At 44.2% G+C, this 22921-nt stretch overlaps 1 protein-coding gene across 8 annotated transcripts; it reads left to right on the top strand.

Annotated features, from left to right (window-relative positions):
- The first annotated feature begins 1618 nt into the window (after positions 1–1618).
- On the top strand, positions 1619–20673 carry LOC125023879 (doublecortin domain-containing protein 2). 8 transcript variants are annotated; one of them, XM_047611430.1, is made up of 12 exons: positions 1658–2104; positions 2755–2803; positions 2967–3043; positions 3155–3286; positions 3484–3639; positions 3735–3783; positions 7438–7570; positions 10537–10637; positions 11128–11250; positions 13970–14039; positions 16109–16161; positions 19935–20673. In XM_047611430.1, the coding sequence occupies exons 1-11, from the start codon at positions 1821–1823 to the stop codon at positions 16120–16122; spliced, it is 1188 nt and encodes a 395-aa protein (XP_047467386.1). In that variant the 5' UTR covers positions 1658–1820; the 3' UTR covers positions 16123–16161; positions 19935–20673. The 8 variants fall into 8 exon arrangements, with proteins under 8 accessions (XP_047467384.1, XP_047467386.1, XP_047467385.1 ...); XM_047611429.1 differs by lacking the exon at positions 19935–20673 and adding an exon at positions 17193–17327; XM_047611428.1 differs by lacking the exons at positions 16109–16161; positions 19935–20673 and adding an exon at positions 1619–1651 and having other exon boundaries at positions 1810–2104; positions 13970–14059.
- The last annotated feature ends 2248 nt before the right edge of the window (positions 20674–22921 follow it).

Genomic DNA, 22921 nt, shown 5'->3' with positions numbered 1-22921 from the left:
AGAAATGAATAATTAATGCTGAGATGAATTATGCATTTAATTGACCAAGAGTTGTCTGGCATAAACCAATTAAGTGCCATTGTTGGTGCAATCTCTGGTTACCTTTGTGGTAAGCAGTTAGGGCAGTTCTGTCTAACAGCGAACGGGGAGGCAATCTGTCGTGAAAAGAGACGTGCAAATGGGAGATATGGGCCACCATGCATCTGACGTTATATCCATATCCTGCATAGAAATATCTTTTTGTACTGCAGTAATGAGTATTAGCGAGTGCCTGTATTAGAAGGACCTGCATTTTCACGGGATGGGTTGAATGGTGTTAGATACAAAGAGAAAGTGTTAGAAATAAATGTAAATAGTTTCTTTTCCCCTCTCCACAGTATTTCTTAGTAATACACTGTAATATAGACTATGTATATAGACTCTAGAGGCTGAGAAACGTTGTATACTATGAGATCATCTGCATATATGATGACAATAACAATAATTACCAGGTCACATTATCCCTTACATATATATACTGTATATATAAATACACAGAAATGTTTCAATTCTGTCTTAAAAGAAATATTTCCATAACAGTAGACAAAATTCTGGCTGAAGATGACCCAGTACATTATGTACCTCAATTTCTTGTCAGATATGTATGTACCAAAGCTTGTTGGAGCAAATTTGTAACCTGTATGGTCAAATATATTCATTGACAGTTAAAAATTGTATTGTGCTCACACTGTAAAGCAAAACTCACCCCATGTTCCAGCTATTATTCATAGTCTACAATACAAAGAAATGTAGATTAAAAACTGGGGAAACAGAGGGTATGCATTGATGTCACTGCCGCCTTGGAACACACTCCCTGAGCGGCAAAAACATGGTTAAATGTAGCAGTAAATACATCGAGACCAGGAAAAATGGGGATTATCAGATCAAATTAAGAACAATTTGACTTGAAAGTGATCCATATTAACTGGTGTGGATCTGGAAAAGTGGACTAACCTCAGTTTCAGTTAGTTTAAGGTAGTTTTAGGTCATTTCATTATGATAATTGTAGCATGCCAACGCCAAAACATCAACATCAACAAACTTATCTGGCAACCCTCCAGAACTAATTTAAGAAGTAACTTAACGTGTGACTTCATTGAATAAATTAATATTACCTGACACTAAATGTGTCTGTGTCTGGATTCCAGTTGTTTCTTCTAATGCAGCCATCCATTTATTTCTCTTTTCTTTGGCAAATCTGTAAAAACATGTCTCTGACTGCTTTTCAAATTTGTCGGTACAGTCAATCACACAACAGCTCTTCATCTTTTTTTTTTTTTAAACTGAAAAATTAATTTTAAAATTTAGATTCTGTTAAACCTATGATTCAAACCAATGCTGATAATCCTCATGTTCAGCTGTCAGTTTTTGCCACTCAGCGGCCGTAACCATGGAGACTTCGCTTGTTGTGACGTCACGTGCATACCCCAACGTAGAAAAAAACAAAACAAAAACAACAAAAGGTAAGAAATATATTGAATGGAATGTTCGCAAGCGTTTCCAAGGTATTACAAGAGTTTCCAACGGTTGCCCTGGAAACACTTTAGATTCAAACATTTACTGCACGAAAGAAGGAAGTGGCCCAGAAAAAAAACAATAAGAGCGGCGGTGTGTAAGTGTCTTGATGCTACACCTCCCATGTGGAAGAATTGGTTTACATATCAGATGTTATATCCAGTTACGTCTCCGGAGGCTCACTACAGCTGCCTGTGACACATTTACTTTTGACACCAAAAGCCACCACTGTGCATGTGCGTGTGTGTTGTTTAGCTAACGTGAGCATGCCTAGCACATCAGGGAGAGGTGACCTGCCGCAGACCAAAACAATAATAGTCTACAGGAACGGAGATGCCTTCTTCCCCGGGAGGAAGGTTGTGGTGAATCCCAGGCAGGTGCCGACCTTTGACAACTTTTTGACCTCTTTGACCAAAGGGATTGAAGCTCCGTTTGGTGCCGTGAGGAAGCTGTACACGCCGAGAAAGGGCAACAAAGTGCAGCACTTGGATGACTTAAAGCACGGGAGTGTGTATGTTGCGGCTGGAAATGAGCACTTTAAAAAGCTGAAGTGAGTGTCATGTTCTCAGGTGTGTATCTGGTCTGACTGTGGGTGGGTTTGTAATGTAAGTGGAAGCTTTTACCAAGGATGAGTCACCATATGTGGCTTGTATGTTTTTTTTTTCTTCTTCAGGTAAAAGATTTTCAGCTTTCTTTCTTCTTTTACTGAGTGATAAACAAGTTCTATCTTCTGTGTTACGCTAACAAATGCTTAAAGGTTGAATCTCTTACATTTAGTCCAAACGCTGCTTTCTGTGTGGTTCAATGGGATGTCCCAGTGACATAATATTACATCAGTGTAGCTGGCGTAATGTCAACTTTTTTTTTCTGTTAAACTAGTTTTGTTCTACGTGCTTTATTAAATTAGTTTTAATCACATCTAGAGATACCTTCTATATCTTTGTAGACTATCAGTTAGATATATAGATACACCAGTCAGGATTAACATTACGACCATTTACAGGAGAAGTAAATAACGTTGACCATCTTTTGATAATACAAGCCAAAGGCCCCAACTAACAACATTCTGAAGGCTCTCGTCCATTCTCAGAACTGCTCCGGCGGAAAAGTGGTCAAAATGTTATACCTGTTCGGTGATTGTTTCCATATAGCACCCGAAACCTCCTTTGAAACACCCTTGATTGTTTTAATGCCTTTCAGCTACTCTGAGATAACAACCAAGAAGCCACAGAGTAGGAAAACACAACAGGTATGACTAGTTTCTTGCGTTTTTGACCCCAAAAGTCAAGCTTTTATTTTCTACGTGCTGTGCCATTTCGTGTTTGACCAAAAGTCACGTTGAGACCAAAGTCCAAAGTGGCCATACCATAGTACACTGAAAAATGCTTCATTATCCTTTGCAAAACTCCCAGATCCTTCCAGTTGTCCACAGCAAAATAATGGTTTCTGCTCGCTGGAAGAGAACTACCGACGAGTCCTGCACAATAAAGTGAGTATTGATTTTAAACCAGACACGATGCAAAAAGAATAATCTTCACTTGTTGTGTTGTGGGAATGAAAGAAACATTTATTTCTTTTCTCAACGATCTTTGTTTCACAGCGTCTTCACCAACGGAGACGTGCTGGTTCCTCCGGCTCGCATACGCATCCCCAAGTACACTCTCAGGAGCTGGGAAAACGTCTTGGCCATGGTGACTGAGAAAGTGCGACTTCGCACCGGCGCTGTTTTCAGGTAACACGAGACTGTGAGTTTTTTGGTTTGTACACTGACAACAAATGCAAGCAAAGGTGTAATCAGCTGAAAATTAAACATGACTCTAATGAATCAACCAGTATTTGATCTACATCAGTAACACTTATAATAGGTTCAGTTGAAGCACTCACTAGATGTTGCTACAGTTTGTGGTATTTCTTTATTTGAGTTTCCAGGCTCTGCACATTAGACGGAAGGCCTCTCTGCGGCCCCTTTGAACTCCAGAACAACCAGCGTTATGTTGCAGTCGGTGCAGAAAAGTTTAAAGCTCTCCCATATGAGCAGTGCGTCCCTTGCAGGGATTTAGTCAGAGAAAACAACATGACCGAAAGGTACGGATAAATTAAACACCAGATTCTTATTTTGTTGTGAACAGAAAAGAGAAAGATGTGTTTGTCAATATTGGTTTTCCTTTTCTTCCCCGCAGCCAGGACATCCTGCCTGCTATTAGAAACCAAAGACATTCAAAGGATGTGGTGAGTTTACGCCGTTTTCCTCGAGTTGGATGCTCTTTGCCAGCTGGCTGTTCACTCTCTCATGTCATGCTTAACATTTTATTCTATAAATTCCCTCTAGTTTATTGCTGTAGCACCTCGGCAGAATCGCTGTTGAACAGCGTATCTTTGCACACACAGCGTTTCAATTAACATTTCCCACGTGAGAGACTTGTTGTGGGGGCGCAATTCGTTATGAAACAGCGCTATCATCAATCACTGTCTGCAGGAGGCATTGAGTTACCGTAGCTTTCCACTTTGATGGGTAATCCCCACAGAGACAGGCTGGCCCACTTGATCAAGTGCAGTGAGCCTCACAGACAGATCATATGCACCAGGGGGACTTCACTCACTGAAAAAAAAAAAAAAAAAAAAAAAAAAAATCTCTCATTCAAACCAGAACCGGGACAATTTGTTTTGTGATTAAGTAGACAGTAAAATGCTTTGAATCCATATGAGGATTGCGCCGGTGCGGGCGCCGTGAGATGAACACCGAATCACACGGTGAAGATGAGAACATGCTCACTCAGCAGGTTGAGGTGGAGATGGGGGCCTCCTCGGAGAGATGCCTCCGACATCTGATTTTTCTAACCATGAAAGATGACAATGCTGTGGCAGATGCCAATTTTCTTTAGATGGAGAAAAATGTCCCCCGCCTTATCTCTGGCTGCATCTGTGGTTGACTACCTCGAGATGAATATTTATTAGTAATACATTAGAATGCTTTAAAATCCCGCTGCTTTGCTAAGAACTCGTCATCTTAACAGAAATCCAGGGGTAAAACATGAGAGGAAAATGACATCAGACTTTGTTTAACTGATGCATCACCGACCGTCGTCTTTGCCATTTCACTTGGCGCCATGAGGTGGAGACAGAGACAGGAGTATGGAGTGTGTTTTTGCATCCACCGGCTCATTGTAGTATTAGTCATTCGCTAGACATGATGCTGCCGCATTTTACTTCCCCTACCTCTGTCTCTGATCCCTCATGAATCTGTAAACACGATGTGACCAGTTAATAAGGAGCTTTCAGAGGGGAAAGATGCATGTGACAAAAATCACCCCCTCCGCCTTGATCTGTCAGCTGTTTAGCCCGGCGATTACGCATACATTTATAGGGTCGCGTCCATCATTAATTTCAGTTTGACCTCACAAAACAACAGCAGTCCGGTTTCAAATGCCTATAAAAGGATCCTTTAAAAGGTGCCCAGTGAGGCTGTGTAAAATGTAACCTTGCTCGTGCAACCTCGGTGTATGGGAACGGTGTCTGTCCCGTCCTGGTCTGGTGTGCAGCGGCGGCGGCGCCGGAGCGTTTCTGCACCACTGAATGGGACATCTGGTCTGGAGCAGCCAGCGACTAAATTGACGGCTCTGCAGAGTGCAATACTGAAACTCTCCTGCGTTGCACCGCGCTCCCCCGTTGGAAGCGGAGCGTATATGCTGAGTTAGGTGTTCGCAGACATGATGAGGTAGAAACTTTTGAGGTAGACATAGCATAAAGAGAAGATTAATAGGGTTGGGGGGGGGTTGCCAAAAAAAAAAAAAAAAAAAAGAGGGAGGAAAAGAGAATAATCGTGCGCATCAAGCTACGCGCTTTCACATTGTGGTGATCATAATGAGCTGTACTTCACACGGAGCGTCCTGCGAGAAGAGCTCTGAAAGGCTGCCTGAACCTTTAATAGCTGCACTCGGGCTGACATCAGTGATGATTTGCCGCCGCTCCCCCGCTTCCCTGCTTTTCACGGATGATCTCATTGGTTAGAGGAAGCAGCAGTGCCTCGAGGAAAACTTTACCCCCTTCGCTGCTGCCAGCGTGTCTGCTCACTGAGGACCCGGCCCTGGGAGTGGCTCCTACTGATACCACAGCCAGTGAGGCTGGAGGCTGGTCAGTGCAATTGTTCGGGAGCCCCTTTTTCCCCTGGCTATCATATCGCACTGTCCTCTTGTTGACTCCTGTTCCCTGCCACTTGAGAGGGCCACAGATTACTTGCCACTCGGCCCCCCCCGAGCCCCCTTCAACACTAACCCTGGCGCTCCGTTTCTCTGTCTCTCTGCCTCTCTCCGGGGCCTCCTGATACACACAGTTGTCTGCTCCCACAGGACATGGTACTGTAGATATGTAATGTAGAACGAGAGGCTGGATGACCTCAGCTTTTCCACTGCTGCGTTTCCAGCTGTACTGTACTCTCCCGGCTCAGCGGCACCCTCCCCGTCCTCCGCTGTTCTCCTCCTCCTCCTCCTCCTCCTCCTCCTCCTCCTCCTCCGCGCCCTCCTCACCACCCTCCCTCAGCGAGACAGTTCTGATTCAGCTTTGTTGATTTAAATATCATCTATTTGCATCTCACCGCCGACAAGGAAAAACAAGCTATTCAATTTTTGATCGGCCAGATGGATCTGGATTCCGAACTCCGTCGTGAACTTGCTGCGCGCGTCGGCTGAGGTGACGGAATTAACAGCTTACCGATGTCACAGCGCTTTGTCGCCTCTTTTTTTTTGGCTCTGATCTCATGTGGCCGTGGACACTCCGGTGCTGGGATGTGAACTCCGTTTCAACTCTCTCTCCTTCAGCGAAACGCACCGAGAAAACTTCACTCCCCTATCGCTGCTTTAGTCTGAACTCCCTCGGCCCGCAAACGGCGGTAGAAATTAAAAAGAATACCAACAGACTTTGCCTCTGCATTAAAGAAAGCAAACAAGTGAAGAAACAACACTGCCATATTCCCCCGACTCTGTGTTAGTGAGCTTGCAAACACCATTGCCAGAAGTGTATTCTGGTGGAAGCCTGAGATCACTACACTATCCCCCGAGCCAGCCCAGGGATCCTGCAGTAAAGAGCACTGTAGCTGAAAAGAAACATTAAGTCTGCTCCCTCACCCGCTCTGTGTGTCTGTGTCTCTCAGTCTCTGTAAGGGAGACATATCTTACCTTGCTACCTACAGAGAGGATGAGGAGACGGTGAGGAGAAAATTGCCTTTTGCGGAAGCATTAATTCAGATGTGTACCCTGCTGTCTGAACATCACACTGAACTCTCCCCACTGCTCTCCCTCTTTCTTCCTCTCCTCTTCCCCTCTCGCCCCCTTCGCTCTCCCACCACGCAGCCGAGCCCCAGACCTCTCTCTTTTTTTTTCTTTTTTTCTTTTTTCCTCCCCTTCTCCATCAATAACCTTCTGCCGTCTGCCGCCGAGGAATAAGTTATTCCCTGCAACTCCCTCCCTTTCCCTTTAAGCTTGTTTGGATTTTCATTGTTTGATCTGGCTTGATAAATAAGACAAATGCAGTTAGAAATTCATGGCTGCCCCATTTCATCAATAAATGATTAGTTTGCCACGCTCCCTGGTGATTGATAGGTTGCGCACGGGATGTATTGGAACCAGATGAATTCAATACAGTAGGAGTCGCGGGGGAGCTGCAAAACATATCAGCTCGTGAAAAATTGAGGTCAACGGAAAATGTGAAAAAAAAAAAGAAGAAGAAGAAGAGGAAAGAGAGGAGAAACAAGTTTTCTCTGTCATGTTTCTTTTTTTCCCTCTTCCTCTTTACAAAACAAAAAGTCAATCATGAATCACGGGGAAAATCTGAGGAAATATGCCGTAAAGCGTGCCCCTGATTTCTCCTCTCTTTTGTCTCTCTGTGTAGTTAGCTCGTACGGGCTGGAGAGAGGACCTTGAGCACACAGCCAGGGGCCAGATGAAGAAACACACAGGCAAGGCAGAGAGAATCAAACAACAGAGGCAGGTGTCCAGAAACCCAGTTCTCTTCTCGACAGGGGGTAAGCAGGGCACACTCTCTCTCTCCCTCTTTCTCTTTCTTTCTTTCTCCAGCAGCCACATCTCTTTTTTCTGCATCATCTTCTTTCTCGCTATAGTGATAGAAAGAAACCTGTTGCCCTTTGAAGACAAATGCACATCTATATGCATAAGTCTGGTTTACAGCGCGTGTGCATGTGCACAGGCGTTGATTTCACGTGGGAGTGTGCAACACTTTACCATTACATTCCTCCGTGCGTAAAGAGATATGAGCCCAGTGTGCGTTGGGAATACATAAAATCCACCACTTGGCAGGTGAAGGAGGTTTCTTTGGATTCTCGACTTGTACGGTAAAGTCCAGACAGAACACAGCTCCCTGCTTTTTTTAAAGTAACTCCTTTGTGTGGATGTTAAACAGAACGCAGACAAGGGGGTGTAAGCCACAAAAGAATTGAACGCCTATTATTATTAATTATCACCGACACAGGATCATAAGTTGGTTTCACATTCACAGATCAACTCGAAACCACTGACAGGAGAAGGAAATAACATTGAGCATCTTGTGACAATTCAGTGTTCTGCTGGGAAACCTTAGGACCTTCGCATTCACGTGGATGTTGCTTAGACATGCACCACCCACCTAGACCAGACGAGGCACCCCAAAGCAATGACACTGACACTTTTGATGGTTTCTTGATGACAGCAGCCATCCCCTGACACAGGCCTGGCCACCAAATTCACTAGATCCCAAACTGTTCAAGTATCTACGGGATTCACTGGAACAAGCCTCATCCACAGAGTCCCCTCCGTAACCAATAGAACCAAAGGGAAATCTACTAACAACACTCTGTGGCCAGACACCTCAATAGGTCCATGTCCATTCTGTGATGAGTCAGAAAGCACAAAGGAGACCTACACAATATTAGAAAGGTGGTCATGATGTTATGTCTGATCGGCAGTGGTTTGCTACACAGAAGCATCTGCAAAGTCGTCTTTGGAAATGGGAACTTTCACAAATGTACCCGGCAGGTGATCGGATCAACCGTCTGTCTATCAGCATCAAAAGGCTGGCTAAACACTGTGTTCAGGCCAACAACATGGTCCCTGAGATGTGTACATTCGGGTTGCAACCGCCACCCTCTTCCAAGCTGCATTCGTAGTGTCAATGTCTACACCAAACAAAATGGGCAGAGTCAAATAGTATTCATCAAAAAGATGATGTTTTTGCATATTCTGCCATTTTTCGGACAGACTAATCCGGATATTTTGGATGGAGAAGTAGAGTTGGTGAAACACTTCACTGCATCATTGGAGTACTGAAAAAAACAAACACTGTAGCTTCATGAACTCGGACTGTCTGCTTCAACGTGCCTCTGGATCAGGGACTTTATTACCAGCAGAATTCACCACCAGTAGGTGGTGAGAAATGGGGACTCGTCCACACTGGTCCTGAACACAGTATTGCCGCAGGGCTGTGTGCTGTGCCCAGCTCTCTTCACACTGTTCACATGTGACCGCTGTGGCATCCATCCCACAAACACAATTGTGAAATTTGCTGATGACCCCGCAGTGGTGGGTCTCATCTCGGGCAATGATGAGACCCATTACAGACGGGAGATCCAGCACCTAACAAAGTGGTGCTCAGACAACAACCTTGGTTTGAACTCCAGTAAGACCAGGGGAGTCTTTGTGGACTGCAGGAGGTCCAGAAGGACAGAGCATGCTCCTCTCCTCATACAAGGGGAAGTGGTCGAGCGTCTCAGTGACATCAAATTCCTGGGCATCCACATCACATCTGACCTGACCTGGTCTGTGAACACTGCACATCTGGTGAAGAAGGACGACAGAGGCTCTTCTTCCTCAGGAAGCTGAAGAGGACGGATAGATAGTGTGGACAGTTACCAAGTTGATAGTCATGTTGGTTTTGACTTGAAAAATATATATATATTTTTTTTTTTACAAATCAGTTTTGTAATTCATTGCATGATCCTAGAGGTTCAAAACATTATTTGTCTCTATCCACTGACTTCAATTAAGTGACGCTGTGTCTTTATAGCTTGAAGACTGGCAAGATGCATATAATCTAGTGGTGTCAAGTAGATCCTGCAAAGTAAGCAAAATAAATCCTATACCCCATATAACATTTTGTCTGGTATGATTGCATGTACTGTAGATAACGTTACTGTCACCGTGGGAAGCATGCCATCCCTTCCTATGTTGCAACTAACCTGACATGGTTTTTAACTTTCACCCGTTGGGACCAGAGTGCGTTTTCCTACCTACGCTTAAGAATAATTTCTCTTATATGGTTTTCTCCCACATCATCTTCTAAAAGAATTTGCCTATGCCTGATCCCTTTTGTATCATATGCGAGAAATATAACCATAGGTCAACCTTGACTGAAAAAGAATAATAAAACTTTTTCTAATTGCCGCTTTGGGCTAAACCTGGGAACCGAATGCATTTTTCTATACATTGTTTCTGTGTCTTAACTGTGATTAATCTACTATGCAAGGCTATCTATTATTTAAATTAAATTACTTAAGGCAGCTGAAGTAGATTCAAGCCCAATTGTGTGTTTCATTATTCACATTCCACTCCGTATCAGATCCAGCAGTCGCAGACAAAAGGGAATTTGTTTACAAGGGAAAAACAGTGTGACGTTACCATATGAGCCGTTCCCCCACATGCATCAAGAGCAACCTGTCACTGTCGAGATCTAACCCCGGACCGAAAGTTCACGCTGGCTGGCCATATTTGTGGCAGGGCAGCTGTGGCTTTCTGTGGCCCTTTCGTCTGTGGGACCGCTCTAAATAAATAAATGGCTTGACAGCAACATTGATCTCTTGTGAAGTTGAACAGGGGAGGAAAAGGGAGAGGACAGGAGGGCAGTGAGGGATGGAGAGGTACAGAGAGAAAGAGAGCGTGCAGGAGAATGAGCCGGCGACTGCCAGCAGATGAGGTAATTGTGATTAATCACTTTTCTCAGAGGGCAGTGTGTTCAATGCACAAAACAAAAGGAGCGAGATGGCGGGAGCAGCGGAGGTGCAGGAAGACCGCCAGTTGAAAGTGGACCTGCCGATTGATCAGGTAAAACGCAATCCCATGCTGCACTGCAGCCTGACGAGGTCTTTAGCATAGAGTCTTTGAAAACCTCGGCCTGTTTATCAGTCAGGAAGTAAGAATTGATTCATCACAATGTCACTGTAGATAAGCCTACAGTCCGCATCTTTGCAGCAAATCTAAAAGTTGATAAAGGGTTAGATGAAAAAAAAAATGTCGGCACACATTAGGCTACTCTCCCGTTTTCCTTGCATCAAACTTTTTTTTTTTTTTTTACCTTTTGCGTGTTTCTCAGCTTCAAACAGAATTGAGAATCAACTCCTAGCGTACAATTACATTCTCTGCTCAGAATGAGGCTCATGAATGTTCAGTAGAACAAGCTACATAAATATATAAATATTGAAAAATCAATACTGCAGTAGAGTACAGTGTAAGCCAAAGGGGATCTTGGTCTTTTTTTTTTTGTTGTTGTTCGTTTTTTTTTCTTTTTCTTTTTTTTTTTGCTCACTCGCTGCAGGTTGAGGCCAAGATAGTTGAAGAGGAGTGTGAAGACGGGAGTTGTTCTGTGAGTTTCTGCAAGGCCTCCCTCCATGATTCAGATGCTCTGCACAGGTCTTCGTCTCAAGCTTCCGGGAAGGAAGTACGTATGTTTTTTCATAAGTTACTATTTTGCCTCCATTTCATTTTCAGCTCATTATTATGCCCAATTTTCTCATTTGCTTTTGGATTAGGTGAAATAAGAAAGGTTCAGTTCTCATTTCCACGAGAGCGTCGCGTAGATCTGTATCCAGCAGCTACTTCTCATCTGATACGTGTGTGTAACCTGTTTACTCTCTACCTCCGTGGTTCTTTCTGTGAATTGTATATTTACCAGCACAGCTTTTCTGCAGGGCAATGTGAGTCAATAAAGGGCGCAAGAGGCAGTACAAGTACTGCAGACGCAGGAATAAAGACACCTGAGCCCCAGGTACAACTGTACGCAGTGTGATTGTTGAGGGCTCAGTTGCAGTCGCAGGGACTCTGCAGTAGATCACAGCATCATGCATATGCAGAGGCCCATAAAAATATGTGGCTGTGTTTGATGTCTGTCCTTTACTCCGGTTATTATGCGCATTCGCCGTGATGAAGTGGGACTGAGCTGTGTATACAGATGTTTTTGCATGGATCCGTGGTTCCCAGAAATTACACTCATTTAAATACACTTATTTTGCCCTAATAATCCTCCAGGGACAGCGATATGAAGCCGTGTAACTGTGATGAATGCGCACAATAGTTGGGTGATATTACTATTCCCGGCAATTTCATTCGGGTTTGAAATGAGAAGATATTGAGCCTTATTTAAGCAATCAATAACCTTGAACATTTCGTTTTAATGAAAACTATAATTTCAAGCAGTGGCAATTACACCATAGGGGAATGTTTTGGTGTGGTGATGATTTTGCTGCCGTATGCACTTTTGCAATAAAGATATTCTTATCGGGATAATTATTGACTTCGGAGGGCCAGTTATGACCTTGGCTAAAGACCTCATCAATAGCTTAATTCATTACTTATCGCTTTTTGTCTTACGCGAATGTTGCTGATTCAGATTGCCTATGGATTGCAAGGAGTGACCATTAGATAATGGGAAATAATAATAATAATAATGATAATAATAATAATAATAATAATAATCTCTGTCCAGACTACTTTTTGCAATAATCACATTGGAAAACAGTTTTTGATTTCACTGAAGAAAGACAGTTGGATTTACACCAAAGTGTTGGTTTGTTTTATACTCCTTCATGTTTCATCAAGGATCATAGTGTATCTAAATGTTGTTGTCAGACCAGAGGTAGTGGTTCTGCAGGTGAGACGTTCCTAACTTAAAGTCTAATCACCTTTCACGCGCACTCTCGTCTTTTCCCTTTGAGGCCAAACAGACTGTCGCTGTCTCGTTGTCGGCAACCTCATCATTTAAAGGGCTGTGAATAATAATGAGGCATAACTGCGCCGCTATGACTCATACTTTGAGCTGAGTTCAGACAGATTTCCTCCCACTCCGGCGCTCATATGTGCTTGTGAAATGCCCCGCGCGCTCCGTATACGTGCGCGCATATAGTAGATATTGATGACCAAATTCAATTACATGATTACATTTTCAGCTGAAGCTTTAAATGATTTATTGCATTGGATTTAAATAGCGAATACATTTGCAGACAGTGCACCGGTGAGGCGGAGGTGGTGTGCGCGCGTGCAATATTGACCTGAGTGGTCCGGGCCAAATAAAGAATAACGAGATTCAGCATCTCTGCCAAGTGGAGATGTCCGCTGAGAGTGAAAGCAGGCGGCCTCGGTGGTGGAGAACAAAGAATGACGAGCTAAAGCTTGATGCACATTTATCAAAGCTTTTCTTTTAATGACTTGACTGACTTTTGTTGGGCTCTGTGAAGGTTTCCTTTAGAGTGCACTCCGTTAGGGAGCTGATTGATTTCATGACGCCGCGCTCCGTCTGTGCTGCGGATGTCACGCAGTCTGAAGAGACGCGGACAAGGGTAGATGTGTGCTCACCGGTGTGGCATTGTGTTTACCACTATCATTTGTTTTGATTTAACAATATCGGCTGATTTATCAACTAGTCAGCTAAGCATTTTTTCTTAATTAATATTGTTAGAAATGCCAATACGACGAGGGATGTTTGATCAATCGTCTTCCTCTTCGTAAGAATTTTGTGATAAAAAATCGAATCGTTATTGACCCCCTCATTGATCCATTCCTTTTCTTTTCCAATGCAAGTCCATTTCATTTGTCTTTCATCTGTTTTTCCATGCTCCTATTCCCCGAAGCTTAGGTTAGCCATTTCAAAGGCCTCAGTCTATCCATGCAAGGTCAACTATAATCAACTCTAGACAATGTCACCGCCTTGCTTTTCCAGAGAGCGAGGCAGAGGAAGACGACTCCTCTGGGCTTTTAAGGACCTGCTGCATTATACCATTCAATTACTGTTCATTAGACAGTGTACAGCCATTAATCAGACGGAGATGTTCTGCTAGTCCTCAGCGGGGACAATGAACTGGGGAAATTTATTCCGGCTTCCTGTATGGGCCACTGTTTAGCGGTTTTGGAGCGCGCTGGAGCTTCCAGTGCAGAGACACCCTAGACTGAGCTGGCGCTCAAGTGAAGTTCCTCACTTCCCGCGGCCTCATCTTTGAATTTTAAGAAACATAGGCTTTGTCAGAGATTTACTGCATATGTGGGAGAGTATTACGAATCTGATATATCACTGGAAGGGCTGAGAGACGACAGATTTACTGATTAGAGGTGCATATGCATTGGATGTGACTAGATGATGATATGAGAAACTGATTTATGTTTTCCAGGAGGCTAAAGAGAAGGAGGAGTCTTCCAGGCTCGGCAGAATGCGGTCACGGATGTCCCGGTTTTTCAAGGGTAGGCTCATCAAAGCGTAAAGCCCGGTAGTAGCTCACTGGCAGCACCAGCGGCGGCCCCCGCGTTCCCCTCCGAAGCACCTAATGCAACCATAAAGACGCCGCTAATACACTCTGCATTACCAGTGCCTCCCTCGCATCGCGTGTCACCGGATCCGCGACTATACCTCTCAACATCTGGGAGAGCTTTATGCCGTGCTTTATAGAGACCATCTGGTTGAGTGTTTTTTTTTTTTTTTTTTTTTTCCCCCACTTCCCCAATCTCAGATGACTTATTCTAGTATTAAAGGCACCTGCACATCAAGGTGTGTCATGCTGAGAGCTTGGAATTGTTCCCCGCTCTTTATATTTCTCATGTTGTTTGCAATTTGGAAGCACTTGAGCAAGAATATAAGGATGTGCGCTACGTTGCAATGGAAATATATTTTTTTCCCCCTTCGTCTTTTAAGTAGATGTAGTTGTTATTATTGATCCAGAGAAGAAGAAAATAAGTGCTATGGACTTTTGATTACAGGGAGAACGGATAACAACCCAAACTGAAGCAATGATGTAAACTTCACACTCTCCTTTGCTGGGGAATGTGCCTTTCAGTTGGCTCAGGCAATTTCATTCTAATTGCCTACAAAACATAGGCTTCGGGTGTGAGGCCCGTTCAGTGGTTTCCCAACATCCTCTATTGTCCCTTGTGAAAATTCCAATGGAGGCTAAATGGAACGGGATGTGGATCCCTGCAGGTGGTTATCAGTGTCTGCCCTTCAATCTGAGGCCGGCTCCGTCGGAGTGACACCAGGAAAATCACTGCATCCTGCGCTAACAGCAGGCGCCCCAACTCACTCACGCGTCATCCATGCTATCAACAAAGCACATAACTGCACTCACATGCACTCGCACATATGCGGCTATCTACTATAACAGACAGCGGCCCATATTAAATGTTTCTCTCCTACAGCTGCCCGTGACGTTTGCGTACACACACACGCGCATTCTCTTTCAGTTATCTTCACATTGATGGTAGTAGAGGTCGAGATGCAGACTTATGCTCTCCAGTGCCAGCTATGATTTCCCTGCAGAATATCAATAGGCACTGCAGGGGGCATTTGAAATAAATCACAACACATTATTGCTCGCCGACTCCAGACCCGCGCACTCATTTTTTTTTTTTTCTGTCCCTGTGACATTATATTGTTGTTGCTGTTTATGAATGGTTCTGCATCATTCATACCTCATACTCTGGAGCTGTCACAGTGGATCTGCAGATGACACGGGTGCAAAGCGTAACTGGAGAACTCAGAGGCGTAGTGGAGGGGAGTGGGATGTGAAAGGAAAATGCAAGTTATCTCTAACAGAATCAAACCCGCCCGCCACCTGCTTTGCATCAAAACGTCAATATCTGGGACAGGTTTTCCTCCTTGAGAGGAATTTTTCAGCCGAGTGAAAATAGGAGGCCCCTTTTTTTTTTTTTTTGAAAAGCGAGCCTACCTTCAAAATGTTTACCCTGCCTCTTTCATGCACTTCGTACACATCTCGACTCCCGCGTTACTGAAAAGCAAGTGATACTAGCAGGTTCCGTTTGGCACCGAGATTCTCCTTCAAAAGTTATTGGCACCACGTACAATGTCCTCGTAATTTATGAGAACGGTGAGGGTCTCTGACAGAAGTTGTAAAACATGTTGACTGATCGGGAGGATGTGAGGTGGGTGCAGCCGCGGCATATTGTTGCCTGTATGCGCGCTCGGCGCGCGGGGAGTTGCGCGGCGTGCTCTGTCACAGATAAATTACTCCTCACAGTCAAATTAAGTTGCTGTAAATCACCCCGCGGACCCGGGACTAGTCCTGAGTGACGACCTTTACGCCTATTTGACTTTAACTCTTATTTATGTTAATCACATCTGTATTATATCGGCAGTAAAATTGTGTCGTATTCCTAAAGGTCATTGTTTTGCAGATGAGCGCATGACGGCGGCTAAGATCACACTGTTTATGTCCTGCTTGTTGCTGCACACTTAGATGTTTAGACATAAACAGATTTCCCTTTATATCCTGTCTTTTTTTTTTTTTTCTGTTTTACAGAAATGGAACATTAATGTTGCTTTTCATGGTCTGCTTGTTTCGGATTGAAAAAGGTATGTACCAAGCACGTAATATCATTTAACATCTCATCGCCGTAAAACATAATGCAGTCCTGTAGAGCTCGCTATAGAGCACAGTAGTGTTCATTAATCAAATGAATATGAAGCCGCAAAGAGCTCCTCAATAGTTATGAGACCTTAGCAGTCGCACGTTCCATGTACAGTATGTTAGCCCACTACAACGCTTATAATACAACGTTCATCCTGGAGTTTTTATCCAGGCAAATGCTATCCATCACCAACAGACGACGAGAGCCGTTGTTAACTACAGTCAAGTTAAAGGAAAATGTATGCCCTTCTTCTCATTCATCATACACATGTCACGAGAGGCCTTCAAGAGGCTGGTCCTCCTTTTTCTTCGCCACTCGCATGGCGAGAAATAATAAGTTCCAAAGGCCGCGTGTTGAAAATCAGCCATTGTGATGTGAAGGAGGCGTCTGCGTGTGATCTTCTCTGCACTGGAGATGACAGTTCTCTGTGAAGTGCACCACTGCCCAGTTACACATTAGCTTTGATTGCCGGTTTGTTCTGTGCGTATAGCCCATAGCTTTGAACTGCGTCTCAAGATGAAAGCCAACCTTGTCCACAGTGTGTCCACTGTAGACTGCTGCTGTTGCTTATTTGCTTCAGGCACCATCAAGGGCTTTTGGATGAGTCTTTTTTTTTTTTTTATATAGTTCTTTACCATGCCGAGATGGGCATTATGTATAATTTATCATACTCTCTGTCTCGACTCTGTTTTAATTGAATGCCTTTTCTGACTTTCTGCAACATATACTGACTGTGGTTACTGTACAATATTGTATTATATTGTGCTGTATTGTCGTTTTAGTTTCTCGTGTTCAGACCTAAGGTTAAAAGATGTTATTATTACTTGGGCAGTTTCAGCGACCGACTCTCGCCTTCTTCAGAAGCGTCACACTGTCGTATTGTTTATTGTGTCCGTAGACTTTGATATTAGCGCTCCCCGTGGTGACAGCATTACCATTCAGCGCCTATTCTTTCTCCCTTGCCCTCCCTCTCAGAGTCCCAATCACTGCATCAGACTGCTGAGGACCAGACGTCCTCGCCGTCTTCCGTCTCCACGAGCCAGCTGCTCATGTATAAGATGAAACAGTGTTATAAAGCAAATAAAAATGTCTTGCCTCTTGACAGCGCCACTATGAATATATGGCCTCTTATTTCACTGAATATATTGCATAATTATGTATGGTTATGAATATTGCATGGAGCCTCACACTGAGCACATGGTAAGATGCCTAATTGCGGAGTTTAATTATTAAGAAGCAAAGGTCCTGAGCGGGTTTTGTGAGAAGCACTTTTGATAAATTATTTTTTGCAGTTTTCAGATGAATTATTTTTGGCCGGCTCGTGTCTAATCAGCAGGCGTAGTGGACGGTGTAACTGCTCTTGAGAGAGACTTATCTTCCCATGGAGAGGAATTACTATGCTGATTAAATCCACTGAAATCAGCTAATAACTTAATGATATTGGAGTGGATGGGAAAGGAGAAAAAAAAGAAAGAAAAAAGAATCATTTCATCTCCTGGTGGCGATTGGAAGAACACAAGGCCGCTGCCGCCGCTGACCTCGAGGCGCAGCTTTCATATTTGCGTGTAGCATGAGGGGGCGTGATGGTATGTGCTGAAGCGAGCCTCGTTTTAAACGCAGTGTCGCAGTGCTTTACTTTAAACTTCACACAAAGCACTTCAAGGAAAAAGTCCAGAGAGGCTGACTAAACAAGGAATAATAAACTAGATCTCCCTCAAGTACTGACAAAGCCACTGGGCACGGCCGCTTGTATAACTACAGCCGCTTGTGCCACCGCCACTTCTTCCTCTCCAGCATAACAACTGAGACGCCCACACAATAATAATATTCCTCCCCTCGTTATGTATTCCGTTCATATGCACTTAGTGTGCAGAGGAGTTGACCTCGCTTTTTACGGCGCGAGAGAAAATTCGAAATGAATAAAACAGGCTTCTCGGCGTGTTGCTTCAAATATGGAACTGTTGCACATGATGTATCCCTCCATAAAAGCTAATGGCTGTAATGCAGACAATAAGAATCATTGACCCACTTAATCGGAGTTCCGTATCACGCTGTGACAGTGCGAAATTTAGTTCAACTGCCCGGGATCAAGCGCGGGGTAATAGAGGAGCTCCCTCCCTTCGCCTCTTGCAAAATGCATGGCGGTCTAGCACTTACCAAATGCAGCCGGCGCTGCTTCTTCTCGGGGGCCGGCGCGAATATGTGAAATCGCTGATTTATATTGATGTGAAGATCGCAAACCGGCGTGTGCGGTGGCGGGTTTGTTTGGGAGGCTCCCGCGGAGGGCATGGGCCCCGGCCATCTGTCAATAACACGTCAGTCATCTCGCGCGGCGGGGCACTCTGACCGGCTCTCGCGCTTCGGTGGGCAGCTGAGCAATTGTTCTCGCCTTGCGCTACTGTAAATCAACAGTTCTGCTTTGGACGGTGCTTGCTTTCGGGTCCGTTTGAGTCAGGGGTCCGCGGAAGCATTCCGTCCTCATGCTGTGATATAATTGCAGTGATTATAAATGATGGATTAGCGTAGAAGCGGCTCACTCCGCAGCACTTAGAGCTGACGTACTGTACACCCTGCACATGTTACACCTCCCTTATTTTTAAGCCAGGTGATTTGACTCCAAGTATATGGAAGAAGCAGGGCAACGCTACGACTGCACTGCGTCACGAGCTAATGGGTAGCTGTTGTGCGATTCATTGCCTTGCTCAAGGGCGCGCAGCAGCTGTTCCAGAAGTTTTTGCAGCACTTTCCCGCCGCGGGCCGAATGAGACAAAGGCGTCCACAAGCTCTCGTGCCTCTAAGTGAAATGAAAATTGTCGAAGGTCATTTCATACAGAGGCTCCGCAGACCCACACTGAGCCTCCTATCAGACGAGATGGACAGGTGGTGTTATAAAAAGACCTTTTCACAACTGACATCATCCGGAGCCACCAGGAGGCCACTTTTCCCTCCCCTCTCTGTTCCAGCCTGGTAGCCACCCTCTGTCGGAGGCTAATGGCTGGAAGCACTGCTAAAAGCTCTCAGTGTGATAAGGTAATGTGGAGTCAGAGAGAGAGAGAGGGAGAAAAGGGGGGAGACGGGGAGAAAAAGAGGGCCGCATCAGTGGGACCGTATATTCTGATTATACAAGGATGAGGAAATGGTCTAAAAATAAAAACAAATGGGGAGCGCGAGATGATATCACCGAGGCCGGATTGCTGATGGCAGTGTTTTTGAGTCATAACCAGATGTTTATGGAGCAGAGACGGTGGAGGGAGCTCAGACTCACCGCTGCCGCCCTCTCCGCTGATGTCATGCCTAATAAAATAAAAGGGATGCGACGTTCTGTTTTGCAAATACGTAAGTGAATTATGTATATAAGAACATTGCTTAACTTTGAATTTTTTATTCTCCTGAGGTGCAGAGTGTTGAATTGTAGTAATCCAGCCATGCTTTTATCTGATTTAGCTGGTAAAAGCTTAAAGCTGTTGTTATTCTGTTAATGTGCGTGGTGTTAATGTCCACTCCAGGCTTTTTTTTTTTTTTTTTTTTTAAGCCTATACAGGATTTAAATGATCCTATCAGTCTGGATTACTGTCATATCAAACACCAACTCTGTGAATATTGTACATATGTCAGCATATTTGCTTTTCTGTTTTTTTTTCTCTTTCTCTGCTGTGTCCTTTTCTGTCCCTGCTCTCTCCCTCTTTCTCTATCCCTCCTTTCTTTATCTGTTCCCAGACTGGCTGTCTTTAGTAAGATGGATGTGTGCATTCCCAGGGCAGATGGCTGTGTTGTTACTCCGTGCACCCGGCTCACACTTTAACACCCGGCCTTGTCTGGCCTGACGGGCCATTGCCTGGGGAAAGAACTCTACTACTGCTACTACAACTACAACTACAGCGTACATGTGTGTTGTGCAGCTGACTGCATGGGTGCTCACACTTTTTTTTTTTTTTTTTTTTTTTTTGGGGTGTAGACCTTAGTGGGCTGTGCGCCAAATGCACAGATGGGTTTGCTCTCTACGGATCCCTGTTTTGTCAGTGGAAAGCTGTAGGATGTGTTTATATTATTTCTGAGAACATGCTAATTAACATTGTGAGAATTGTATTTTCTCAGCATTTATTTACAGATATGCTGACATGTACTTATTTCCCATATATCTGTACACACACACACACACACACACAGACACACACATATACATATACATACAGTTATAGTTACCTGCCTGAGTCAACGAAGTTGATTGAAGATGGATAGATGAACTTCTTTTTGGTTTAATAACTTGATTTGATGTTAAAATTCACTCGTGTCATGTTCATTGTGTCAACATGTGGCTTCCACCCGTGCAGTAGCATCTTAACATGTAAACACTGGCCTCAGAGACCAAATAATGGTTGACCGCACTCTTTCTGTGATCTCTACAAATCCCTACATACATAAAGGTTTTAACACTTTGTCACCGGCTTAATGGAAATATCTGAACCAAATAAAAAAAAAAAACTCTGAATGCATCGATTCTTTTTGTCATCTCTTGTCCCAGACTTTAATGTATGTATTTATGTCAAATGAAATGCCTAACCTTTCGGTTTAAATTTCAAAAGTTAGTTTTTACGCATACCGTGCAGAATTAACAAACGGTGTCCTGTAGCTAGCTGCAACAGTGTTGTTGTGTGTTGAATGTATGTCACTTCACATGTTGATCTGGTATCGTATCCTAGCAACAACCAGTCTCTGCTGCTGTTTAGCCTGTTGTTCATTGGACAGATGTGTCTTTTACATGTACATATGTAGATTATAATCGATTATCAGCTCACCTAGAGTGCTTCTTTTCCTTTTTTTATGAGTCACACAGTCTGAAACTTCATTCCTTTACTTCTTTGCCACTTGCTCTCTTGCACACTTTACAGTAAATGAGAATTCAGATTGGTTTCCGACAAGGAACCCGTGTTGCCGCACGCTCCTAACTACCTCTGATTGTGCGCCGTTTTTTGCATGATAGCAACCTGCAGCCCTTTTTGATTCATTCATCCCATTTCATTGCCATGATAAACTTTTATAACAGCTATCATTTATCGGCAGCATGTGTGCACCTCTTTAGGATATCTGCTCTTGATTTCTGCACGGTGATCCGAGGACGATAAATCACTCGGTACATATAAATTACATCAGTGGTATGGGGCCTTTTGTGCGCCGCGCATATGTAAATCTGGCCGCGGATGTTCAGCTGAACGAAATTGCAGTCTTTGTCTACCCTCTAACCATACAATTTCTTTCATTTCAATCTCAGCACGCGGTTGGAATATTGTCCCTTAGCCGCTGCCACCATATGAAATGAACGCGCTGCCCCAAAGTTGAGGGCCATAATTGATTAAAAACCATAATGTTTTGCCTCAGAGTAGTCGGCGATAAGAATATCTGTGATGTGTGAGTGAGTGCGTAGGTGTCCTCCGTGTGTGTTTGTGTACGTATCAGTGTGTCTAGTGGCCTGTGCGAGCAGGACAGGACATCAAAGTCATGTGCGCCGTTGCTCCATTTCATCCTGGCTAATGAAGAAGCTGTGAGTGTGCTTGTGGGGGTCACAGTGGAAGCAAGCGCAGCGAGGTCACTTCAAAGGCGGGATAATGACGGATTAAGTCTAAATCATGGCCATGCTTTAGTCGCCGTCTCACATCCAGCCTGTCTCTTTGCATTTTATTAACAAATCATCGCAATATGAGCTGGTAAAATGTGCCTGCCTTAATTTCCCTTGTCCATCTTCTGCTCGGAGCAAATCCCCTACATCCAGATTAGGCGGTCGTGGTGGGCCGAGTGGTGGGCCTTTTTATAAACCCTTGATGGTGATGAAATATTCTTTCATTAGTGTCCATCTACGTCCCCGTGTATTCATGTTTTAATGAACTGCTCTCTCTCTGCGGTTCCTTATTGCTTTGTGTTGTGTCCATGACAGTGATACAGCTTTTCATCTGTGGCGGCCCCGCAGCCTGCAAGTCATATTTCATCCTCGGCTAATTTTGCTCGGGATTCAAAATTAACCGCCACACCGCCCGCAGAACCTAGCTCTCAGCTGACAGGACACAGGTAAACCTAAAGAGCCGCGACGCTTCGGGCCCTTCAAACCACTGCGCATTTGGACCAGAAGCGGTGATATCGGAGGGTGATCCTCCAAGATTATCGAGCTCTTAGCGCTCTCATATCTTACGAGATGGCGCGTGAATAGATGTGTTTTACTGCTGTTCATCTTGTTCAGTGTGTAACCCTTGCAATCTTTGACCTGCCGCGGTTGTGGAGTTACAGGTAAGCACGAAGCACTTTGGGAAGTCTAAGTGCTGCTGGAGTGATTTATCCTCCTCTAGACCCATCAAGAGCCCTAGAACACTCTGACACTCTCAACAACGTGCCTCCAGTGCTCATAATTAAGGGCACCCACTGCAGGCTGATAACCACCGAAATGTTTGTTGATGATGGAGGGGAAATATTTAATAAATTCCAGCTTTCGAATGTGTTTAAACTACTGCCAGTGAAGACCCAGATTTTAATCATTAATTCTTTTGACGGTCGCCTTTAACAGGATGATTTTCTTAGTTTTTACAACACCCCTAAAACTCATCTTCATCAAGACTACTGTATGTCCTGTGTTTTTATGTCATGTTCTGGTATTGAAATAAATAAATAAATAAAACATGCACGCATAAAAAGGGTCCTGACATGCGAAGTAAACGCTG

This window comes from Mugil cephalus, chromosome 17 (assembly GCF_022458985.1).
Source record: "Mugil cephalus isolate CIBA_MC_2020 chromosome 17, CIBA_Mcephalus_1.1, whole genome shotgun sequence".
Lineage (NCBI taxonomy): Eukaryota > Metazoa > Chordata > Actinopteri > Mugiliformes > Mugilidae > Mugil > Mugil cephalus.
This window is presented reverse-complemented; position numbering and strand designations above follow the sequence as displayed.

Bases quoted from the DNA above. Each gene is read 5' to 3' on its own strand.
- LOC125023879 (XM_047611428.1), top strand. From the start codon at position 1,821: ATGCCTAGCACATCAGGGAGAGGTGACCTGCCGCAGACCAAAACAATA. The intron at 2,105-2,754 runs GTGAGTGTCATG...AATGCCTTTCAG, and splicing joins GAGCACTTTAAAAAGCTGAA to CTACTCTGAGATAACAACCA. The intron at 11,251-13,969 runs GTACGTATGTTT...TATGTTTTCCAG, and splicing joins CTCAAGCTTCCGGGAAGGAA to GAGGCTAAAGAGAAGGAGGA.